This window comes from Acipenser ruthenus, chromosome 58, assembly GCF_902713425.1.
Source record: "Acipenser ruthenus chromosome 58, fAciRut3.2 maternal haplotype, whole genome shotgun sequence".
Taxonomy (NCBI): Eukaryota; Metazoa; Chordata; class Actinopteri; order Acipenseriformes; family Acipenseridae; genus Acipenser; species Acipenser ruthenus.
In genome coordinates, this window is record NC_081246.1 from 2,925,739 (window position 1) to 2,948,885 (window position 23,147).

The window sequence follows — 23,147 nt, forward strand, 5'->3', positions numbered from 1 at the left end:
TATAAAATGCATTAATGTCTTTACAAAATCATTTTCATTTTGGAATATTCATTTAAAAACTGTAAACAGGAGCATGTTATCATTCATGTCTTGTTGTCAACCAGCATTGTGTTACTGTTAAACTTTGCTAAATGTGGACGTCAGTATGTACCTCTGAATGAAATCTGTACTGTAACAATGCTGTTGCTTGCAATTGCTGTAGTAGCTGCATGCTAGAGGTTGCATCCCCACCTGTTTAATGTAATCTTAATTGTATAATAAGCAACACTATACACAGAGTCACTTTCATTTGTCATGTTTTATTATTTAAAAGCAGAGAGAATAGGTTAACAGTTTTAATACCAACAGCAACACAGATTTCTTTGTGGAATGGAATGGTATCATTGAACTCCAGACCGTACCATAACAACAAAAGTGAGAGGGGGAAAAGAAAATGGTATTTCCTAAATTAAAAACATTATTATTATTATTATTATTAGCAGATGCCCTTAGCCAGGGCGACTTACAATTGTTACAAGATATCACATTATTTTTACATACAATTACCCATTTATACAGTTGGGTTTTTACTGGAGCAATCTAGGTAAAGTACCTTGCTCAAGAGTACAGCAGCAGTGTCCCCCACCTGGGATTGAACCCACGACCCTCTGGTCAAGAGTCCAGAGCCCTAACCACTACTCCACATTAGTTTCCCCAGTGTTTAAGGCACAAATACAAAAAACATTATCACTGATTACCAATTTTAATCCAGACAAACACAGATGTGACTCGTGTGTGCTGAGCTATATATTCCATGTCTCCATATTCAGTGCCTCTACCTAGTAACGACGTCAGACCATTATCTTTGGGGTTCAATTTCTGTAAAACTAGGTCCCCCCCAAAAAAATATGAATACCCTGTTGCACATCTACACCCCCGCGACTATGTGTATGCTGAGCGTGGTTCCTTAATTGCTATACTTTGAGATAAAATTGTACAAAAAAGCATCTTAATCATTTCTTTAAAAAAAAAAATAAAAAGCTGTTTTTTACACCACTTTGTATCTCAAAACGTATTCAACCAAATGCTACCCGTTCACAGCGTATGTTGAGATTACCAATCTGACCACACATAAAAATGTCTGTGCATATTGGTGGGGTTTTACCTCCCTTTCGAGCTGGTATAAAACCAGTCACGCAGACATTATGAATCCTGAGTAAAGGTACTGTGTGAACCTTATTAAGTCTGTAAACGGCTTAGCTGTCCAGTTTTAGTTAGAACTGGAAGAAAAGTATAGTTTAGTCCTCCACGTGGGAGTTTTTGTTTTGCTGTTTGTTTGTTTTTGTAAATAAAGTGCTTAAAGTACTGTTGAGTGTCTGATTTCTAAAGGGTACAACTGGAATCTTTCATATAATTCAGGCTTCTGATTTTTGGTTTTAACCGATAAAACACCAGATACAAAAAAAAATTAAAATTGGTGGATAGCCAATAAACACCAGAAAACACTGGAAAATAACTGTGGAAATGCTTTATCAATTCACATTGACTTTACCCTTTTCCCATTAAAAAATAAAATAATAATAAACACATTTCCCAGTGTTGCTGGGCAATGTCCCGCCTTCCTGACTTGCACCTATCAGTGATTCGTTCAATACTTTAAACCCGCCCCAACTACCGAGTGAGAAAACACATTCCTACATTTCTATTGGAGACGCCGCTGGCAAGATTTTAAACAAGATTACAATCAGGATGGAGGCTTGTTAGCGGGATTTCAAGCTGTATTACAGTTAAGATACAGAGGATTTGAAACAGAATTGTGGCGAAATGAACAGAGATGCCTCCACACAAAAACCCCAGATGAATGTGCCATGTGCCAGGGATTTCGTTGTAGAAGACAGCAAAGGAAAGAAGGAACTTAAGTGTGCAAGTACTGTCCAGTTACTATACATATTTTGACAGAAAAAAAAACGCTCAAGCATTTTGGAAAGTAACCGAAAACACTAATTTCATACAGTACATCAAAATGAAAGCCCCCAAAAAAACGATCTACATAAAACTCAAAAATAGCTAAAAATAAGCACCGAGAAACACAATTAATAAAACTAAAAAAAACAGAAGCCCTATATATAATATATAAATATGACTTAAATTTTTGTTTGCAGACATACAATGTATACTGACTTAATGTTTTCTTGTTTATTTTGCCACCCAAACTAGTTTTTGTAAGGTATTTCAATTTGTTTAAATCTGCATTTTCATTTGTAAAATCATAAGAAAACAGTAACTTTGAAATCCAATAGGTATCTTTGGAGCCATTCCAACCTTTTTCACATTTACCAAGCCAAACAATTTTTCAACCTTCCATAGTATTTTATAAAGTGCTCCAAAATACAGGATGCATAATAACTTGGGATACATACACTTCAACCTCTCAGAACTACATTTCCCATCATACCTCCTGCTCGCTGGTAAATCCATCTCAGTTACATATGTGAGCAGGAGGATGATGGGAAATGCAGTTCTGAGAGGCCCGTGCGGGTACATGTGAAGCCATCTTGAGGCAGGGAATGCAATTTAAAACTTTAAAAAAGTGGTCAAAATGTTAAAAAAAAAAAAACACATGGGAACATGTAACACAATAAAATTAAAAGGTCCTTATGTACCCTTTAAACACTACCTATATACACTGTAGTTAAATCAGTACGATAGAGTTGTTAATTGTCTGATACCATTTGAAAGAAATACATTGAATAAAAAGAAAAATCAGCTTACTTGTGGTGAAGATGATACGATAGATTTGTAGTACTGCAATGAAAGGAAAGCAACGATGAGCAAATGTTGCAAGTTGCAGTCTCTTTTTCTTCATTCTGATATTGTGAATATTGGGTATATCTTCCAGTTGCCCTTTTGCCAAGGTCTTTAGAAGTACCCTTCACCATTTTTCAAGATTTCTTTATCGCACACCGTTTTTGGATACCGCACTCGTGTAGACAAGATTAAATCGATCAATCAATCGATCAAAGTCCACAGGTGTGATGAATCGATTAACACCCCTACTTCAGAAACACCTACATCAAGTATCACCTACACATATTTAAACAACAAACATCATTACACGCATTTAAAAAGCATCCTAATTCTAAGCTATTCAGCACAGTTACCTTAATTTGACTTAAGTCTCTTTTGAAATAATAAAGCACTCTTATGAAGAAGAAACAAGAATACTAATCATGCGATGGTCGTTGCTCTGTGGTCCAGCCTGGAGGGATGCAAAGAGAAGCCCAGTATTTACACCAGTTAGGAATCTTGGTGTGGTCTTTGACCCTAGCCTTACTTTCGAGTCATCTCCAATGTCACCAAGGTATCCTTTTTTTCACCTTCGTAACATTGCTTGTCTGTGCCCTATGTTGTCTGTGCCTGATGCAGAAAGGCTAGTTCATGCCTTTGTTTCTTACCAGCTCGATTATTGTAACACATTGTTTGCAGGTGTCTCCAAGGCTGCTATTAGCAGCCTACAATATATTCAGAACTCCGCTGCTGGCATTTTACCTGGAACTAAACTGGATGCCCATATTACACCGGTTCTTTCTTCTTTGCACTGGTTGCTGGTTGAGAGCAGGATTGATTTTAAAATACTGTTGTTAACCTATAAGGCTCTGAATGGTTTCGCTCCATGTTACATAGCTGGATTGCTTACACACCCGTACGTAATCTACGTTCTTCATCCTCGGGTTTATTGGCAATACCCCAAACTAAGCTTCACTCCATGGGCGATGGGGCTTTTTGCCGCTATGCGCTCAAACTTTGGAACGACCTTCCTCAATCTATCAGGGGACCGCTGATGCTTTTAAAAAACAGTTAACCCTTTGCGGTCCATTTATTAAATGCGTGTCAGGCACGCCAGGTCTAATTTATTTTCACACGGGCAGTTAATTTTAGACGCGCTGTTTAAAAGTTTTAACAGTTTTTTCACAGTCAAACGGGTTTAAAAGACCCTGCATATCAACAAAGCACTCACTAGGCATCTCCAGCCCCGCCACACCCTTTCGTTCGCTATAGCTTTCACCTATGTAAGTAATAAATAATAATAATAATAGTGGTACATACCGATCGATCATCTCCAGATCACTCGTTTTATCACCAAACTCCTCAATAATGCGATCCAAGTCATTATTTTATTACTATAACATCTCAAAAAAGCTCTGCAAATGTCTGTGTTCTCTGTGCGCTGATTCACAGGCAGCCAGCTTGTTTACTTATGACCGCCCCGTTATCTGATACCAGGGCCATGTATGACTATTCATGAGATATGCCTTTTTTTTTTTTTTTTGTCTCGGCTCCTGTCACTCCCACTCAGCCATTGAATGGTTTTCTCGACTTTTTCCAGAGAAAAAACGACTAAAACCCGTTTTTTGCGTTTCTATAATGATGTCGGACAGGGTCCGACAATGGATCTGATAGGAATAATTGCAATGTCGGACCAGGTCCGACAATGGACCGCAAAGGGTTAAAGACACAATTTTACGTTCAGGCATTTTTATCATGATTTGGTTTTTGATTTGTGTAGTTTCTTTTTATATTAGGGTTACTCTTAATATGATGCATGTATAGATGGTTCTCTGTGTGTTTTTGTGTTTGTGCAGCGCTTTCAGATGTGTGCATTAGGCGCTTTATAAAATGAAGATTATTATTTTTTATTATCTTGAGCCAGCGGTTTTGCCCAGTATAGGCATTAGTTACTGTGTTAATGCAGGCAGGATGAAATGGTTAACTTCCAGCAACCCATATGGAACTTCAAGATTTGCCCTTCTCAGTAGAAGATGCTCAGCTTTATTACCAGTAGATGGGAGGGCAAGTGACTTAGCAAATCTTTTTTTTTTTTTTTTTTAAATATTTGTTTTGTTCTGAAACCCGCCCCTAGATTGAAACAAAGGCAATGAAGTCCTGGCACGGTCCCATGTGTCCCATCAATAGATGTTTATTGCTGAATTAATGATTGCAGTCTCAGTCAGTGGGATATCTGAAAGCAACACCTCCCATGAGTTAAACATCTCTGCATGTCTCTCTCTTACCAGCAATGGTGTGAAATAGTGTCTCACACTGTGTCTGTTTTGTTGAAGCTCTGATATCTCCAACCGGAATGTTATCCTCTTGTCTGTAAATGCAGCCTGTGCAGTAAACACTTCTGAGGTGTCTTTGTGAAGGAATGTTTTTTTTTTTTTATAGGAGAGGCTTGTTTGTTATATATATATATTTTTTTAATCACATTCCTCTTCAGTGACAGGTTTTTAATGTGCTCCACCAGATGAAACCTTTCCCAGCATTCAGCATTCAGGGTTTCACTGCTGTGTGAATTCTGAGGTGTTTTCTGAGATTTTGTAACTGACTGAAACTCTTCTCACAGTCATTACAGTGGTATGGCTTCTCTCCAGTGTGAATTCTTTGGTGTGCTTTTAAATGTTGCAACTGAGTGAAACTCTTCTCACAGTCATTACAGTGGTACGGCTTCTCTCCTGTGTGAATTCGTTGGTGTTTTTTAAGACTTCCTAATTCACTGAAGCTCTTCTCACAGTAATTGCAGTGATAAGGTTTCTCTCCTGTGTGAATGCGCTGGTGTGATTGAAGATGTCCTAACTGTGTGAATCTCTTCCCACACTGAGTGCAGTGATGAGGTTTCTCTCCTGTGTGAACACGCTCGTGTGTTTTCAGATGTGATAAACAACTGAAATTCTTCCCACAATCATAACAGTGAAATGAAGCCCCTCCTGTGTGATTTCCCTTGTGAGTTTCAGGAGAGCCTAATTGACAGGAACTCTTCCCACCTTTAGTAGAGCAAGGCAAGGTCTTCAAGTTGCCCTGAGTTTCAGAATTGTTCACACACACAGACTGTGCAGTCTCTTTAACTGAGCAAGTTTTGAATTTCTTTATATGTTCTTCATGGGTCATGGGTCTGCGTTTCTTGCTCTGCGGTTTGCCGCTGGAAGAGTTTTTGCTGTGGGGTGATGAAGTGGAGTCGTGTTCTCCTTCATCTACTGTAGAAGCGAAAGAAAGAAAGAAAGAAAGAAAGAAAGAAAGAAAGAAAGAAAGAAAGAAAGGTTATTGTACAGCATTCTCAAACATTCATTCTTATGCAGGGTTTCCCCTCATAACCATGAACAACTCCTATAGCGAACTGCACATTTAGAGAATACAATCAAAATCCACTTAAAATCACTCCTGTTAATGTTGTTATTATTATTATTATTATTATTATTATTATTATTATTTATTTCTTAGCAGATGCCCTTATCCAGGGCGACTTACAATTGTTACAAGATATCCCATTATTTATACATACAATTAGCCATTTATACAGTTGGGTTTTTACTGGAGCAATCTAGGTAAAGTACCTTGCTCAAGGGTACAGCAGCAGTGTCCCCCACCTGGGATTGAACCCACGACCCTCCGGTCAGGAGTCCAGAGCACTAACCACTACTCCACATTGCTGCCCCAATGTTAGCCTTTTTTTATTACCACCACATTGAAATTTGCCGGCCAGAATATCAATGAGGACAAGTGCCTGAGAATATCACTTTGATTATCAACACACTCCGGTTAATATCACTCACATGTACCAGTCACTGATTTCCACCCCACTTAATATCGCTTTGAGGAATAAAAGTATAAGATCAGGTTGACATGCAAGTGCTGTATTGAAATGTTTCTTCTGGTGACACTTAGCAACCCACTGATGAGACATGTGATCCCAACTGCAAACAGTCTACCAGAAACAGGGAAATGGGAAATATCTAACAACATTTGAAAGTGGCATACTGGTGGGTGTACATCTAGCACATGTCACAGTAGCAAGGACAGTTATGTTGCAACTTGCAAGCCACTGACATAGTGGTTAAGTTAACTTGAGCTAGCATGACTAAAGTATAATTACCTCTAAATCCCAGTTCATATTCAGGTGGACAATCATCACACAGGCTGGATCCCAGCTTGTTGTTCTCCTCCAGTGTACAGACATTAGTTTCAGTAGGAACTTCCTCTGTGATGGGGACACATTCCTGTTCTATGAATTCCTCTTTAATAGGAACACATTTCTGTTGAGGGACCTCTCCATCTTTAACAAATGTCATCTCTGTACCCTTCTTTAGACTTGCACACCACTCCTGGTCAAAGGACTCCTCTTGTGTGTAAACTGTTTCTGTCCAAACTGCTTCAGATTTAGACATAGCATGGCTCTCTGTGAGATCTGTGTGAAAGAAAATTGTACTCAATTAGAACTCTTACTTACTACCCAGGTTCCTCTACAAAGCCAGCCCCTTGTCAATATTCTACTGAGAGAAGTCATTGGGTCATTCCGGTGGAACAATTTATGAGAAGGTGTTTATTTTATTTATAAATGGATATCGTGTGCCCAGTTACATTCCCCTGAGCTGGGAATGAGGCTGGATCCAGCATTGCTTCTAAAGTATCTGTGGTAGAGGGGTGATCAATGCCTCAATGCCTCCACTAGGTGATGTAAGCATATGACATGGTTTATTTAGATTTCCAGAAAGCTTTTGACAAAGTCCCGCATAAAAGATTAATTCTCAAACAGAACGCAGTAGGAATTCAAGGAAATGCATGCACATGGATTAGGGAGTGGTTAACAGGTAGAAAACAGAAAGTACCGATTAGAGGAAAAACCTCAAAATGGAGCAAGGTAACCAGTGATGTACCACAGGAATCACAGGAACATAAGAAAGTTTACAAACGAGAGGAAGCCACTCGGCCCACCTTGCTCGTTTGGTTGTTAGTAGCTTATTGATCCCAGAATCTCATCAAGCAGCTTCTTGAAGGGTCCCAGGGTGTCAGTATTAGGTCCTCTGCTATTCATAATCTACATTAATGATTTCGATTCTGGTATAGCAAGCAAACTTGTTAAATTTGCAGACAACACAAAAATAGGAGGAGTGGCAAACACTGTTGCAGCAGCAAAGGTCATTCAAAATGATCTAGACAGCATTCAGAACTGGGCAGACACATGGTAAATGAAAATTAATAGAGAAAAGTGTAAAGTATTGCATGCAGGCAATAAAAATGTGCATTATAAATCTCATATGGGAGATACTGAAATTGAAGAAGGAATCTATGAAAAAGACCTAGGAGTTTATGTTGACTCAGAAATGTCTTCATCTAGACAATGTGGGGAAGCTATAAAAAAGGCTAACAAGATGCTTGTATATATTGTGAAAAGCATTGAATTTAAATCAAGGGAAGTAATGTTAAAACTTTACAATGCATTAGTAAGACCTCACCTAGAATATTGTGTTCAGTTCTGGTCACCTCGTTACAAAAAGGATGTTGCTGCTCTAGAAAGAGTGCAAAGAAGAGCAACCAGAATTATCCCGGGTTTAAAAGGCATGTCGTATGCAGACAGGCTCAAAGAACTGAATCTGTTCAGTCTTGAATAAAGAAGACTACGCAGTGATCTGATTCAAACATTCAAAATTCTAAAAGGTATAGACAATGTCAACCCAGGGGACTTTTTTGACCTGAAAAAAGAAACAAGGTCTAGGGGTCACAAATGGAGATTAGATAAAGGGGCATTCAAAACAGAAAATAGGAGGCACTTTTTTTACACAGAGAATTGTGAGGGTCTGGAACCAACTCCCCAGTAATGTTGTTGAAGCTGACACTTTGGGATCCTTCAAGAAGCTGCTTGATGAGATTCTGGGATCAATAAGCTACTAACAACCAAACGAGCAAGATGGGCCGAATGGCCTCCTCTCGTTTGTAACCTTTCTTATGCTCTTATGTATAACCGGTGTTGTGAAGTATATGGAAAAGCTATAGACGGGAAGTAAATTGGGTCCCACATAACCCAAAGTCTGTACCCCATGGCTTAATGATGAAGGCAGTTTGGTCAAAAATTTTAAAATAATAATTAATAACAAATGGAAATTTGATCTACGATCTGTTATTATGGTGTTGCACCTCTACATGCATTATTATTAACATATAGCACTAAAAGCACTAAATGACTTGGCACCAGAGTACCTAAGAGAGATTCTGTCCCCATATAAACCTCTGCGCACTTTAAGGTTGGCTTAAAGACTTAAAAACTCATTTTTATAGATCAGCTTTTTTTTTTTTTAACCTAATCTAGATATAAAGTTTCTGTTATCTATTTTTATCTGCTAACCTTGTATTTTATTTGTTATTCTTATTTATTTTATTTTTGTCCTATCTAGATATTTGCTATTTATTGTTATTAATATCATTGCATTTTGTTAATTGTGTGATTATATTCGGTCTTGTTTCTTGATCATGATACATACTGTCTGTAAAGCGCTTTGAGATACCATGGTATGAAAGGCACTATATAAATAAAATAAATAAATAAAAAATGTGAACAATATTGGGATATTTGAGAGACCTGGAGGTAGCACCCAAAAATGGAAATACAGGTCATTTTATAAAATAGTCAGTGTGCGATAATAACCTGCATGTTTTGGACTTAAATACTGTGATAATATGGTAGAAAAAAAGTAGTCCTACCATTTAAAAGTGTGAAAAAAATATTTAATTTCCTAGAATGCCTCAACAAAAGAGCTGATAGCTTAAGTTGTGGCTTTCAACCTTTTTTATTTTTTAAACTGTACCCTTCTGTCTGGAGGTTTCAGCTCAAGCACCCCTTTACAATTTCCACTACTGAATGGTACCACAGTTGCAATCAAACTAAAGGCAGAATAATCTGATTCACACAATAATTTGTTCCAGTTTATTTAATATATAATTTATGCCACAAAGGTGTGGGACTGACAAAGTGCTGGTTAAGTGTAGAATATCAAACAGTGATGCTTAAACTTTTAATAAGAAGTCTTTGGATGCACAGAATAAAAAGACAGTATTTGGGAATCTTGTTGGAAACACATGTATTTGCTTTCTATTCTGCAAAGTTATTATAAATAATCCACTGTAAATGGTAATCTTGTTATTAGGGATGTGCTTTTGGTACATTTTTATATATGTTTAAATGCTATGCAGGTGTCAGCGTTTAAACCATATCTACATACACACACACAGGGTTTATATTATATTATGATGTACCAAAAAAAAAAAAACACACACCACTGAAATTAGCGCTGTCACTCGATTTAAATTTTTGATTGATTAATTTATGGGCATTAGTTGATTAACCTGTGTAATAATCGGGGCACATTTTTAATTAAGGTAACAATCTTATAGCGGCTGTCCTGCATGCAGTACTAAAAAATCAATGCCCAATGGGAATTTGATATTTTCAAAAGCATTTGTATTATTATTTTTTATCTTAATAAATGTCTCTGTATTTGTACTGCACTATTGAGATGTACCTGTGCTGGCCCTGTGATCACAAAGGGAATAAAATAAACTAAACTTTTTTTTTCCATTATATTATATCAAAGAACAAAACAAAACTACCACCACCACTACTTCTACTAATTATTATTATTATTATTATTATTACTACAACAACAACAGCAGCTGCATGTGTTACAGAATCTATCAAATGCACAGATTCCATTACATTGTTATATTAACGCTACTGTTCAGGGATCGGTGCCACAAACGGGTAATCTTATAGACACTCTGCTGTGCAAAATTCTTGGATTCATTCAGGAGTTACAATATATATCGATGTTATGAGCGTCAACAATTTACTCAAAGCCTCCACTAGTGTTTTCCACTATTATAACAACTTTGACTTATTAATACAGCTTAGTTTGGGTGAGAAGAAACCAAGTCCGTCATTTAGCAATCTTTAATTCACGTTGATCAGAATCTTCAAAAACTCAAAGTAAACTATACATGAGCAGCTAATATGATGTTTTGTAGTAGCTAATCCATCACACATTTACCAAGTGGTTCTCAACAGGGGGGGGCACAAAGCAGTCCAAATGGGGGCGCAAGAAGCATCCAAAAAAAAAAAAAAGTGTAAAATGTGTATTTTTTTAAATTTTTTTTTTAAATAAATGTATACATGCCATGATGTTCTGTAGATGGCATGGGTTGATTCTATGGTAGTATAACCCGCCCCCCCCCCCCCTCAAAATGTAAGACTTTTGCACAGCAGTGTGTGTGTGTATGTGTGTGTATACATAAAATATCCCATAGCATAGACAGAGAACATATTTTTTCAAACAAGTGATTTGCGTAAAAGTGTACTGGTAAATTAAAGCCTATACATAATTTATTTACACATATGCGTTCTTTTAATTAATATTGAAACCGTCCTTATAAAATCGTGTTATGCGTACTCACAGGGATGTAAGGGCTAAATGAATGTCAGTCGCCATCTGGTGTGTTCTGTTTGTTATGGATGTTTGCTTTTTACAGCTAACAGTAACTCCATCCGCAGAAATTTCATTTTTGTGATCAAATATTTATTGGGGACGTCCACAGTAATTTCTGAATGTTTTCATTTCAAATGGTGAAGCACTGAACGTGTTTTTCTGGTATGTCGATTTTGTCTGGCATAATTATTTACATACCACGGTTTTCTTGTCTGGTTCCTCAAAATACTTCCAAACGTGGCTTTGCATCGTTCCTTTGTTTAGAGATACCATTTTATTAAAAATATATAACAAACTTCAGAAAAAAATGCTTGTCATTAACTTTATTACTCCGTGGAGTTGAAACCATACCACGCCCACTGCACCAATGAAGCGCCAGATCGACTGAGAATAAAACCCGCCCCAGTGTCAATCTTCCTGTTGCACCAATTAGAAAAGCTACTGGGAGGCAATTGCCAAACCCCTTCCTTTTTATAATATCCGCCCTTACTGTGGCACCACAGCAGTAGTATATGCGACGGACTACTGATGATAAATTACTCAAATTAATACATTTAAAAAATATGCGTTTGGTGAAATTTGTCACGTGACTGATTATACGTTTGAGCATATTATTCACCGTTTGAGCACTTCTTTGGAGTTCATACGTTTAAAATTCCCATTCCTACTTGTTACCATTTACTTCCCATCTCAGCATAATTGTGTGTCAATTAAAATGTTTACAACATCAATAAAATAAAACTTAAGGTTTGGGTGATGCCTAATTTTTCACTGTCGATATATCATTCTCCAAAAAAGCAGATGTATCAATTTATCGAGGTTATGAAAGGGTAAAAAAATACATGTAATACATGTGGAGCTGTGGATTACTGTGTAACATTGCTAGTAACGCTTTTAAAACTATTCTGCATATTAAGTTGATTACATCTGTTTAATAGTAATTAAATATATATTTTTTAACTTATTCGTGTTGATTCATACCAGTGGGGGGGGGGGGGTCAAAGCAAAATAAAAAAAATAAAAAGTTGTTTAAATCCATAACAAGAGAAAAAAATATTTTTAAAAAAAGTTATCACTGTCCACAGCAGTGTAGTAAAAAGAGCGTTGTCCATGGCTTATATTTGAATTGTGTTAAGGAAAATAGTCCACATTTTGTTTTAATTTAAGAAATAACTGGCACTTGCTTACAATCTGCCCAGCATTATTGAATACCTGCTCAATGGGGACTGACGTGGCCAGGATGCTTTAATATTTCTGACCAAAGACACAACGTTTGGAACGATCTTGGTTGTTTTTCTTCATTTTCACTCCGGGGTAGTTCAGATGAATAAATGCAGATTTTGTTTGAAGTTTTGTAGGGTGTCATCTCATTAAATGGTTAGGCAGATTAGTTGTGTTACCGAAGTATCCCAAACATTACTTCCTTTACCTTACTTGTTTTCCATCTTACTTTTAGAAAACAATTGCCCAACATTGGAAGGCATTGTATTTGTAGCTCGTTCGATACAGTATTTGTTCTATCACAACGCTCTTAACTTGCTCTGTTACTTTGAAGACTCCTGCACAGATGCAATCCCATCAGTAAACACTCACAGGGGGTGGGGCAGGGGGGGGAGAAGGTGAGCTCAATCGCATGCAGATTCAGAGAGTCAGACCTGAGGGGAGCAGAGAAGCTCTGCGCTTAATGCAATAACTGATTCCAATTTCAATCAAAACTGTCCGTTGCTTAAACCCTTTACACAAAAATGCCGCACAGGCTTGACTATCGATAGTTGTCAAACGATAGAATGCATCGATGCATCGCCTCAGCCTTAATAAATCTAACAATGATAAAGTTTGTATTAATGGTAAACAAGCCTGTGGGGCTGTGCGAGGGTGAAGACCTGGGCTGCTTCGCTCTATGACCAGGTCGTCAGGTTGTGTGTTTTCGCGATGCAGTCACTTGACCTAGCGGTCATGGGTCCACTGAACCAGTGAACTGGGTTTGTAGCACGGTTCATGGTTGTAACCAGAGGTATTAGTCTCACTAAAAGAAATGTCCCGCTCCAGGAACCGACTACATTATAAAAGCCCTCTCTGTACACTGGGATCAACACCCCCTAAACTAACCTACTTCTGAGCTCCGCACAGCATTCCCGGGCACCGCCCCCAACCAATCCAGACCTCCCGATCAGCTCAGAGCCGAACTGCTCAACTGGTTGCCCAGCAACGCGCCTCAGCTGCACACACATGCACAGGAACCTGCGACAGAACTCCTCCCTGCCACAGACCTCAAGGCACAAAGTGCAGTGTTTCACAAATAAACACACAGGGTTTAAAAACACACGCGTATTGTTGCACTGTGTGTGTCCATCAGCATCAGCAACCCACAAATATATGATTAAGTCGCCCAGACTTAACAAATCTATCATTTATCAACAAATATATTTGCAGGCAAATAGTTTATTATTATTATTATTATTATTTTTATTATTATTATTATTATTATTATTTATTTCTTAGCAGACGCCCTTATCCAGGGTGACTTACAATTGTTACAAGACATCACATTATTTTTACATACAATTCCCCATTTATACAGTTGGGTTTTTACTGGAGTAATCTAGGTATTATTATTATTTATTTCTTAGCAGACGCAAGGTAAAGTACCTTGCTCAAGGGAACAGCAGCAGTGTCCCCCACCTGGGATTGAAACCACGACCCTCTGGTCAAGAGTCCAGAGCCCTAACCACTACTCCACACTGCTGCCCTAATCAAACATGAAAACTTAATTCGCTGCTGTATTTTGATATCAAAGCTCACAAATCATTACCCTAACCCTCTGCAATATGGTTTGTTAAAGTCTCAATGGGACTATAGGCTTGTTTAATTTGCTACTCACAGTTTACTCCATACAAGATATCCCTGCACCTGAAGGACAGCCATTGATCTCTTAATTAAACTGGTTAAGATTTACCAATATAGACTAGTACTTTCTTATAGTTAATAGAATACTCATTTAAATCTTAATAATCTCGGTTGAGATATACAAACACATGCAGTACTTTCTTATAAAAACATAAGAAAGTTTCCAAACGAGAGGAGGCCATTCAGCCCATCTTGCTCGTTTGGTTGTTAGTAGCTTATTGATCCCAGAATCTCATCAAGCAGCTTCTTGAAGGATCCCAGGGTGTCAGCTTCAACAACATTACTGGGGAGTTGGTTCCAGACCCTCACAATTCTCTGTGTAAAAAGTGCCTCCTATAGTCTTCATAATTAATTAGAATGGTATACTATTAGGACAGTGGAGTTGAGTTATTACTGTTAATAACAGCACTCACAATTAGCACTTTAAAAGTGTCTGAAGAGAAATACCTCACCAATAAAATCGACTAATAAGTTAGCTGAAATGACCAAGCAATACCATAAAAATAAATAAATAAATAAAATCAAGCTTACCTTGAAATAATCCCTGGTTCTCGTTCCTCTGAAAGTCTTGTTCATTGCAGTCGGGGTTCATGTTTCTGAGAGGTTGTTTAATGTCTGCATCTGCAGCGTTCATGCATTCCCGCACTGCTTTCAACTCGCTCTCTGATATTTCCAATCTCAGCTTCAGACTTTCATTCTCTTTCTCCTTTCCAGCCAGTTCGATTTGTAATTCATTGAATTTACTGCCAAAAACGTGTGTAATTTCACACAAGACGATGTCTACAGCCGTTTTCACTGCGTGCTCGATGGTAGAGGCGAGCTCGTCTTGAAGGAACGAAACGGAGATGCTGACGTCCATCTTCGCTTATTTTAGTTTAATAATCCTCTAGTTTTAATGTATTTTTCTTTATTTTACTGGAGAATTAACATTCATATAAAATTCGTACTTCTGGTGTGATAAAAAAGAAAAGAAACAACAGACTCGTTTTACTTTTGCGAGCAATAACTTTCACCCCGCACTCTGCCCGAGTTCTTAAACAAAACAGAAAATGGACTCTGTTTCTGAACTCGTTTCAATTTCCTGTAACGAAACGATAGCGTCACTGGAAATGAAAGCGTCAGTAGGAGTGGGCGTGGCTTTTTGGAATCGTCGCGTGTTATTGGCTACAGAAATACTGGCTGCGTTCGCGTTACTCCTAAAAAGTCTGCGTTGCAGACGGGAGTCTGCGCCTGACGTCACGGTCTGCGTAAACGGAGTGAGGACAGCTTTGGGAGGTTTCCCAGCACAGTCGACTGACCGACTAGATTGATTTTCTGATTGCAGAAGACTGTGTATGTATATATATATATATATATATATATATATATATAGGTCACTGTTCCCATACAGCTCCATCATAACTAGACTGGTAAATAAATTACGCAAAGACTTATTTCAGCAACTCCAAAACCATCTTTTGTTAGGAATCTGTTTAAGCAATTACAGTTATGAACATCAGTTTTATATGCAGGATATTCCATGCCAAAATTATAAATAAACAAATACATACATGAAGATGTAAATACATGTCGAAATAAACAAGTAAATAAATACATGTTGAAATAAATAAATACATGGACAATTATTCATTTATTTATTCATTATTGCATTTATTTATTTTTAATTTTGGCATGGAATATCCTCCATAGTTTTACTAGTCTTGTTTGAAAATTAAATGCAAACGCATAATAGATGTACCCTCGAGGGTGAACGCAGGTGGACGCTGTCCACTCGCTTTTTTTGACTTTTTTTGGGGGGGGGGGGATTTTTCATTACGATTTTCTTTTAACAAAAATCAATGAATAAAATATAAAATACTATATGAAGTGCATCCCCCACCATAACTAACTTCAAATAGCATGGATTTTCGGTGCTGACTTCTGTATGAGTCCCCCCTTCTCACACACACACACACCAATAAGAAATAGAACAGTCCATTGTTTTTTTTCTTCGTCAACAACCGTAAAACCACCATCGTGTATTTTATGAACGTTAGAATATTTAACTGTTACGTCCATTAATATACGATGAAGAGGAGGAGTAGGCCCATAGAAGTCTTTTTTGTTCCTGTCGGTAAGACGATAGTGACACAAGAGCAGTTTTAAATAATCATTGTGTAATCCTAACATTTTTTTTAAAAACATTGTCAGACATTTCATTATAAATGTTTAAACACTTTTCTTTGGGACCAGATTGTTTTCCAAATGATTTCATGATGTGGGCAAACAGACATTAACATTTTTGAAAGTCCAGTATTGGACCGAATATAGCCTTGCAGCTGAAAAAAATATATTTCTCAAGAACAGGCAAGGATAGGCCTCCTAGTTTAGAGAGTGAGAGTCTCCTTTTCTTTATTCTGGGCTGGGAACTTTCCATAGACAATCTACCCAACAGTGAGATTGCAGCATTTTCCAGTTTAGCATGTGCTACCATTAGTTCTAATTATTATACAGATTATTGGTAGCCTAAAACCGTCTTCACAGAGTATAATTCTTTACATGCGTATTTACATTTCCCCATCCAGTTAACAGTGCGATTTTTCATGAACCCGGCTCCCCTTTTATTAATACTGTCATCATTTTAGGTGTAAAATTGACTGCAGTGACGCTGGAAATGCCCTGGACCCCGCTGGGCGCCTATAGGTTCCAGACCCCTTGCACAAAGGAAAATGAGCACCATTGGTCCACATTGCGTAACCCTACAGAGTCCACTCACTATTTTCTGCAGGAGTCTAACCCTGGGTATTTGTCATTCACAATACAATATTTGTAATTTATACAAGCTCTTTTCGGTGTTCTTCACACCCCCATTCTAGGTGGCGCTACCACGATCACTAATCCTGCACGTGGTTCGCTCGTCCATTGTTTTGAAGACGTGTCTGCTCCAGCGCAGCACCTTTTAAAATCTGCTGGGGATGCGCAGACTCTGCGCCCAGAGGATGCTTGACCTCTGTTGTCAGTTCCGGCTGCGGTCAAGCAGTTTGCCTTACTCGAACAGAGGGGGTGCGTTCACGAGAGGCAGACTTTGTTAAGTCTGCGCAGATTCTGCAAATTCATTGGCTACTTGCTCCGATTCTGTGCAGAATGGCGAACGCACCCAGTATTAATTATTATTATTATTATTATTATTATTATTATTATTATTATTAATTTCTTAGCAGACGACGTTATCCAGGGCGACTTACAATTGTTACAAGATATCACATTATTTTTACATACAATTCCCCATTTATACAGTTGGGTTTTTACTTGAGCAATCTAGGTAAAGTACCTTGCTCAAGAGTACAGCAGCAGTGTCCCCCACCTGGGATTGAACCCACGACCCTCCGGTCAAGAGTCCAGAGCCCTAACCACTACACCACACTGGTACACTTGCAAAAGCCGTTCAAAAAGCGATGCTAGTGTTAATGAAGTCTTATATGTAAGTTGCCCTGGATAAGGGCGTCTGCTAAGAAATAAATAAATAAATAAATAAATAATAATAATAATAATAATAATATTGAAATCAATACAATATAGCCGACAGTTTAGTTTGGGCTTTGTAATAAAATCAAAGTCATTGTGAAATAACGTATTATAATCCCGTTGAGTGCTTGAAACACTGATGAAAGTCATTCTACACATCATATGTTATTATTATTTACACTACATTTCTCAGGAAGAACGACTGTGCCACCCTGAGTGTGACGGTGCAAAAAATAAAACGTGCATATTCTAAGCTCTGCACAGATCAGTAACCATCGGGACTGATGCTAAATGAAAGCCAGAGACTGTTGCATTTTACAACACAACGAAGTCCGGTGTGGATGTACTGGATCAAATGGCAAGGCTGTATTCTATCAAAGGTGGTACTCGCAGGTGATCTGTGGCTGGTTTTTTTTTATAACGCTTTGGTTTTGTACAAGGAGTGCACCGGCAACACAATCGCTCTGAGGGATTTCATTTTGCACCTAGCGCTGGAGCAACGGTAGAAACATTTTGATAAGACACGAAAACTGGCTGGCAAATGCCCCTCAACCTTCAGCCAGCCCTGTGTCCCCTGGCACATAGAATGAAAGACAATGCCAGGTTGCTAAATGCAATAAAAACAGAACTTTTGATGTTGTGAAGAGGCAGTCTGTGCATTTTCCACAGGTACAGTTGAAAAGCATGTTTTCACATTACATAAGTTCTGTTTTATGCTATTTTTATAACTAGTTATATGTTTTATAATTTTATATGTGCATACAGCTTTCTACACCTGTTTACAAAAGTTTATTACATTACACTTTTTCATGTTTATGTATATGTGCTCTTTTTGAAAAAAAAGAAAAAAGTTTAATCTTTAATGTAAATACAGTGTTTCTGCTCTGAAAATGTTATGTATGATGTTCATAAATAAAATAAGTTGTATCAGATTGTTTTTCATATCGAAGCCGTTTTAAAATGCACATTTTGCGGCGGTTGGATGTAGTCTGAAATCTCGGCGGCTCTAGTGTTAACTGCTTTCACAATGTATTTAATCTGGATAACCATCAGTGTTAACAGGACAGCCACTTGGTAGGTGTAAGGGACAGTCAGGAACTTGCAGTTTCCCGTTGCTGTGGAGACGTTCAGGGTATATAGCCCATGCGTTTATGATTAATTATAACATTATACCATTGCAGAGTGGTGCTAACACTACAGCCTAACATTTCTTTAACACTAGAACCGCTGGGTTTATGTTGCTCCCTAGAACTAGGGACGTCACGGTATACCGTTTTAACGGTAAACCGCGGTATAAACTGCCACGGTTTTGAAACAGCAACCATTTTTCTATACCATGATTACCAGGTTTAAGGTGATATGGACACGGTTTTTTATTCACCGTTTGTATATCGGTGAGGCACTGTGTTCATTAGAACTAACTAATGAACACAGACATCTCAAGTTCTGAAAACTGCCATGCATGAGATTATCCAAGTAGGCTATTAAATAAGTGACATCATTTAATATAAACAGCCCTGCTAAGCAATGATCGCTAGCAAACGTGATTGTCTGTAAATGAAACACACATACTCAAACATCAGCAAGAACAAGGCACTGTAACGTTTCATCACTGCCTTCCTATTCATTTACCAAACCAAAGAAGTAACAGCAGCTATTATCTATCATATCAGTCAAGAGAAACGCAGTAAGCACGCACCAATGCAGAGAATCAAAAAGTCTATTTCCTACTATATAACTAAGTCAAAGATGCTACAGGCATTTGTATAATTTTTATTTTAAACGGTACTGTAAAGATGTTGTCTCCTCGAGTTGATAGTGTTGTAGGGATTTTGGTTTTTATGTATTCAAAATTTAGTACAATTTTATTCCCATTTAAGAAAAAAAAGTCCCCTAGATGCCGCTTAACTTTGCAACAGTGTTACACCCACCTTAACCTTTCTTCTTTCCTTTGCTTTTAACATGCAATCCAAAAAAATAATAAAATAATTTGCAGGCACCGTCTTCTCATCATTAAGTTTTGCACTCTGCTGCAAGACCAGTGGGCGGGCGCTGCATGTCTTAAAACGCTCTCGATTGGCTATTGCTAGGTAACACTATTCTTCTCTTAACTCAGGGGTTTCAACTAAAGTACCTGTGACAGGATGACAGAGGTTGAGACACCAAAATACAAAAAATAAACAGGCACGAGGGCCAAACAAAAGGTTTCTAAAACACAAAATAAACACAAAATGAAACTTACAAGAATAAGGCTTCCAGGCTGAGCGTTACCTTCACTGGATTGCAAACAAATGAACAAAAAAAAACACCTTTGCTTCCTCAGCTACTCTCCTCTTAATGGGAGGCTGAGGCCTCCTTTTATGCCAGGTGGCTGGGTGTTAATTGAATAATTGATTGCTCCCACCTGTCGCAATAAACCTGGGCAGGGAGGAGAATTTAACCCCATCCCTGCCAATATTTACAAGGGCCGAGCCCTGCTCTGCCACACACCTCCCCCCATGTACAAAGTACGCAGGCCGCAATTGGCCAAACTTCCCCCTCCCTCTTGGGCCGTGGACGCACCGACTCCTCCCTCTCGGGCCGTGGACGCACCGACTCCTCCCACTCGGGCCGTGGACGTTCAGGCCCCTCCCACTCGGGCTGCGGACATTCGGCTCCTCCCACTCGGGCTCTTGGAGCGGCGGCAACAGCTCCTCCCCTCTAGACTCTGGACACAGCGGCTCCTCATAGTACCGGAAGGGACAGGCGGCAAACTGATATTGCTGGTTACAGTGGGGGAATAACAGTGGTGACCTACAGCTGCTCGGGTACCTGGCCCTGATGTGCTCCTCCTCCTCCCTGTCCCTTGCTTCCCAGTCCTTCTTCCACCTCATCCTCTCTTCCTTTTTTCTCCTCAAAAAAAATGAATAAATAAAATTACTGCCGAGCCTCCAGGTGGCACTATCCTGTTCTAACACCAAATGTGACAGGATGACAGAGATTGAGGCTCAGAGACAGTGTGAAAAGTTCAAAAATAAAGCTTTTAATACACAAAACATACAAAATAAACCGGCACGAGGGCCAAACAAAAGGTTTCTAAAACACAAAATGAAACTTACAAGAATAAGGCTTCCAGGCTGAGCGTTACCTTCACTGGATTACAAACAAATGAACAAAAAACCAGCACACAAAAAAAAACACCTTTGCTTCCTCAGCTACTCTCCTCTTAATGGGAGGCTGAGGCCTCCTTTTATGCCAGGTGGCTGGGTGTTAATTGAATAATTGATTGCTCCCACCTGTCGCAATAAACCTGGGCAGGGAGGAGAATTTAACCCCATCCCTGCCAGTATTTACAAGGGCCGAGCCCTGCTCTGCCACAGTACCCTTTACCATTTTCGCTCAATGAATGGTATTTTCCAAAATGGAAAATTACCTATATGGTAACAGTATTCTGGGAGACAGTCCGCATGGTTTTAGGAAAGGGAGATCGTGTCTAACTAACCTGCTTGATTTTTTTGAGGATGCAACATCGACAATGGATAATTGCAAAGCATACAACATGGTTTATTTAGATTTCCAGAAAGCTTTTGACAAAGTTCCACGTAAAAGATTAATTCTCAAACTGAACGCAGTAGGGATTCAAGGAAATGCATGCACTCAACCGCTCTGCTCCGCCTGCACTAGAAGACTGGCTCTACCTCCGCTACGCTCTCCTGCCTCCAGAGCCCGCTCCTTCTCCACCCTTGCTCCGCAGTGGTGGAATGACCTTCCTACAGATGTCAGGACTGCCCAGTCCCTGACCACATTCCGGCGCCTCCTTAAGACTCACCTCTTCAGAAAGCACCTGTAGAACGCCTCTGTTTTTCCCCTGGGACACTAACACCCTTCCTTAAATGCGCTTTATTTGCTCTTATCTGCCCCCTATTTTACTGCATTTAATCCTGTACTTCAGAGTACTGTAATCTGCCAAGTCTTTAATCTGTAGTATTTTGTATTTAATCATATCCTGATGTAACTATCACTGACACTTATCTGCTGTATTATTGAATTGTATTTTGTCACACTTGTACTTGCTTGAACAAAAGTCATTGTATTTAACTTGCTCTTAATTGTATTATTACTTGTACTGTGATACTTGAAATATATTTGCTTACGATTGTAAGTCGCCCAGGATAAGGGCGTCTGCTAAGAAATAAATAATAATAATAATAATGCACATGGAATAGGGAGTGGTTAACATGTAGAAAACAGAAAGTACTGTTTAGAGGAGAAACCTCAAAATGGAGCGAGGTAAGCAGTGGTGTACTACAGGGATCAGTATTAGGTCCACTGCTATTCCTAATCTACATTAAGATTCTGGTATAGTAAGCAAACTTGTTAAATTTACAGGCGACACAAAAATAGGAGGAGTGGCAAACACTATTGCAGCAGCAAAGGTCATTCAAAATGATCTAGACAGCATTCAGAACTGGGCAGACACATGGCAAATGAAATTTAATAGAGAAAAGTGTAAGGTACTGCACGCAGGCAATAAAAATGTGCATTATAAATATCACGAGACATATTGAAATTGAAGAAGGAATCTATGAAAAAGACCTAGGAGTTTATGTTGACTCAGAAATGTCTTCATCTAGACACTGTGGGGAAGCTATAAAAAAGGCCAACAAGATGCTCGGATATATTGTGAGAAGTGTTGAATTTAAATCAAGGGAAGTAATGTTAAAACCTTACAATGTATTACTGAGACCTCACCTAGAATATTGTGTTCAGTTCTGGTCACCTCGTTACAAAAAGGATATGGCTGCTCTAGAAAGAGTGTAAAGAAGAGCGACCAGAATTATCCCGGGTTTAAAAGGCATTCTTTTAGCCTGTCTTATGCAGACAGGCTAAAAGAATTGAATCTATTTCAGTCTTGAACAAAGAAGACTACGCGGCGATCTGATTCAAACATTCAGAATCCTAAAACGTACTGACAATGTCGACCTGAAAAAAAAAATTGGAGATTAGATAAAGGGGCATTCAGAACAGAAAATAAGAGGCACTTTTACACAGAGAATTGTGAGGGTCTGGAACCAACTCCCCAGTAATGTTGTTGAAGCTGACACCCTGGGATCCTTCCAGAAGCTGCTTGATGAGATTTTGGGATCAGATGGGTCGAATGGCCTCCTCTCGTTTGTAAACTCTCTTATCTTCTTATGTGTAAAACGACTGAAATGGGTACATTTTTCCGTCGACAAATATTCGCGCTTCTGCAGTGCTAGATTACACTATCACAGTTCTGTGACCTGCCCCTAGATTGAAACAAAGGCAATGAAGTCCTGGCACGGTCCCATGTGTCCCATCAATAGATGTTTATTGCTGAATTAATGATTGCAGTCTCAGTCAGTGGGATACCTGAAAGCAACACCTCCCATGAGTTAAACATCTCTGCATGTCTCTCTCTTGCCAGCGATGGTGTGAAATAGTGTC

General features: G+C 38.7%; 1 protein-coding gene across 2 annotated transcripts in view; it reads right to left on the reverse strand.

The window, feature by feature from the left end:
• Nucleotides 1-279: 279 nt before the first annotated feature.
• The window catches only part of LOC117971126 (zinc finger protein 300-like), a 199,828-nt gene continuing 176,960 nt past the window's right edge, over nucleotides 280-23,147 (reverse strand). The window contains exons 1-3 of one of the 2 annotated variants that reach the window (XM_059017993.1): nucleotides 14,727-15,279; nucleotides 6,908-7,219; nucleotides 280-6,011 (exon numbers count right to left, since the gene is read on the reverse strand). In XM_059017993.1, coding sequence (XP_058873976.1) covers nucleotides 5,311-6,011; nucleotides 6,908-7,219; nucleotides 14,727-15,054 — 1,341 coding nt within the window. In that variant the 5' untranslated portion in view covers nucleotides 15,055-15,279 and the 3' untranslated portion in view covers nucleotides 280-5,310. Of the gene's footprint in view, nucleotides 6,012-6,907; nucleotides 7,220-14,726; nucleotides 15,280-23,147 lie in introns of those variants that run through there. The other variant, XM_059017991.1, reaches the window with a different exon arrangement.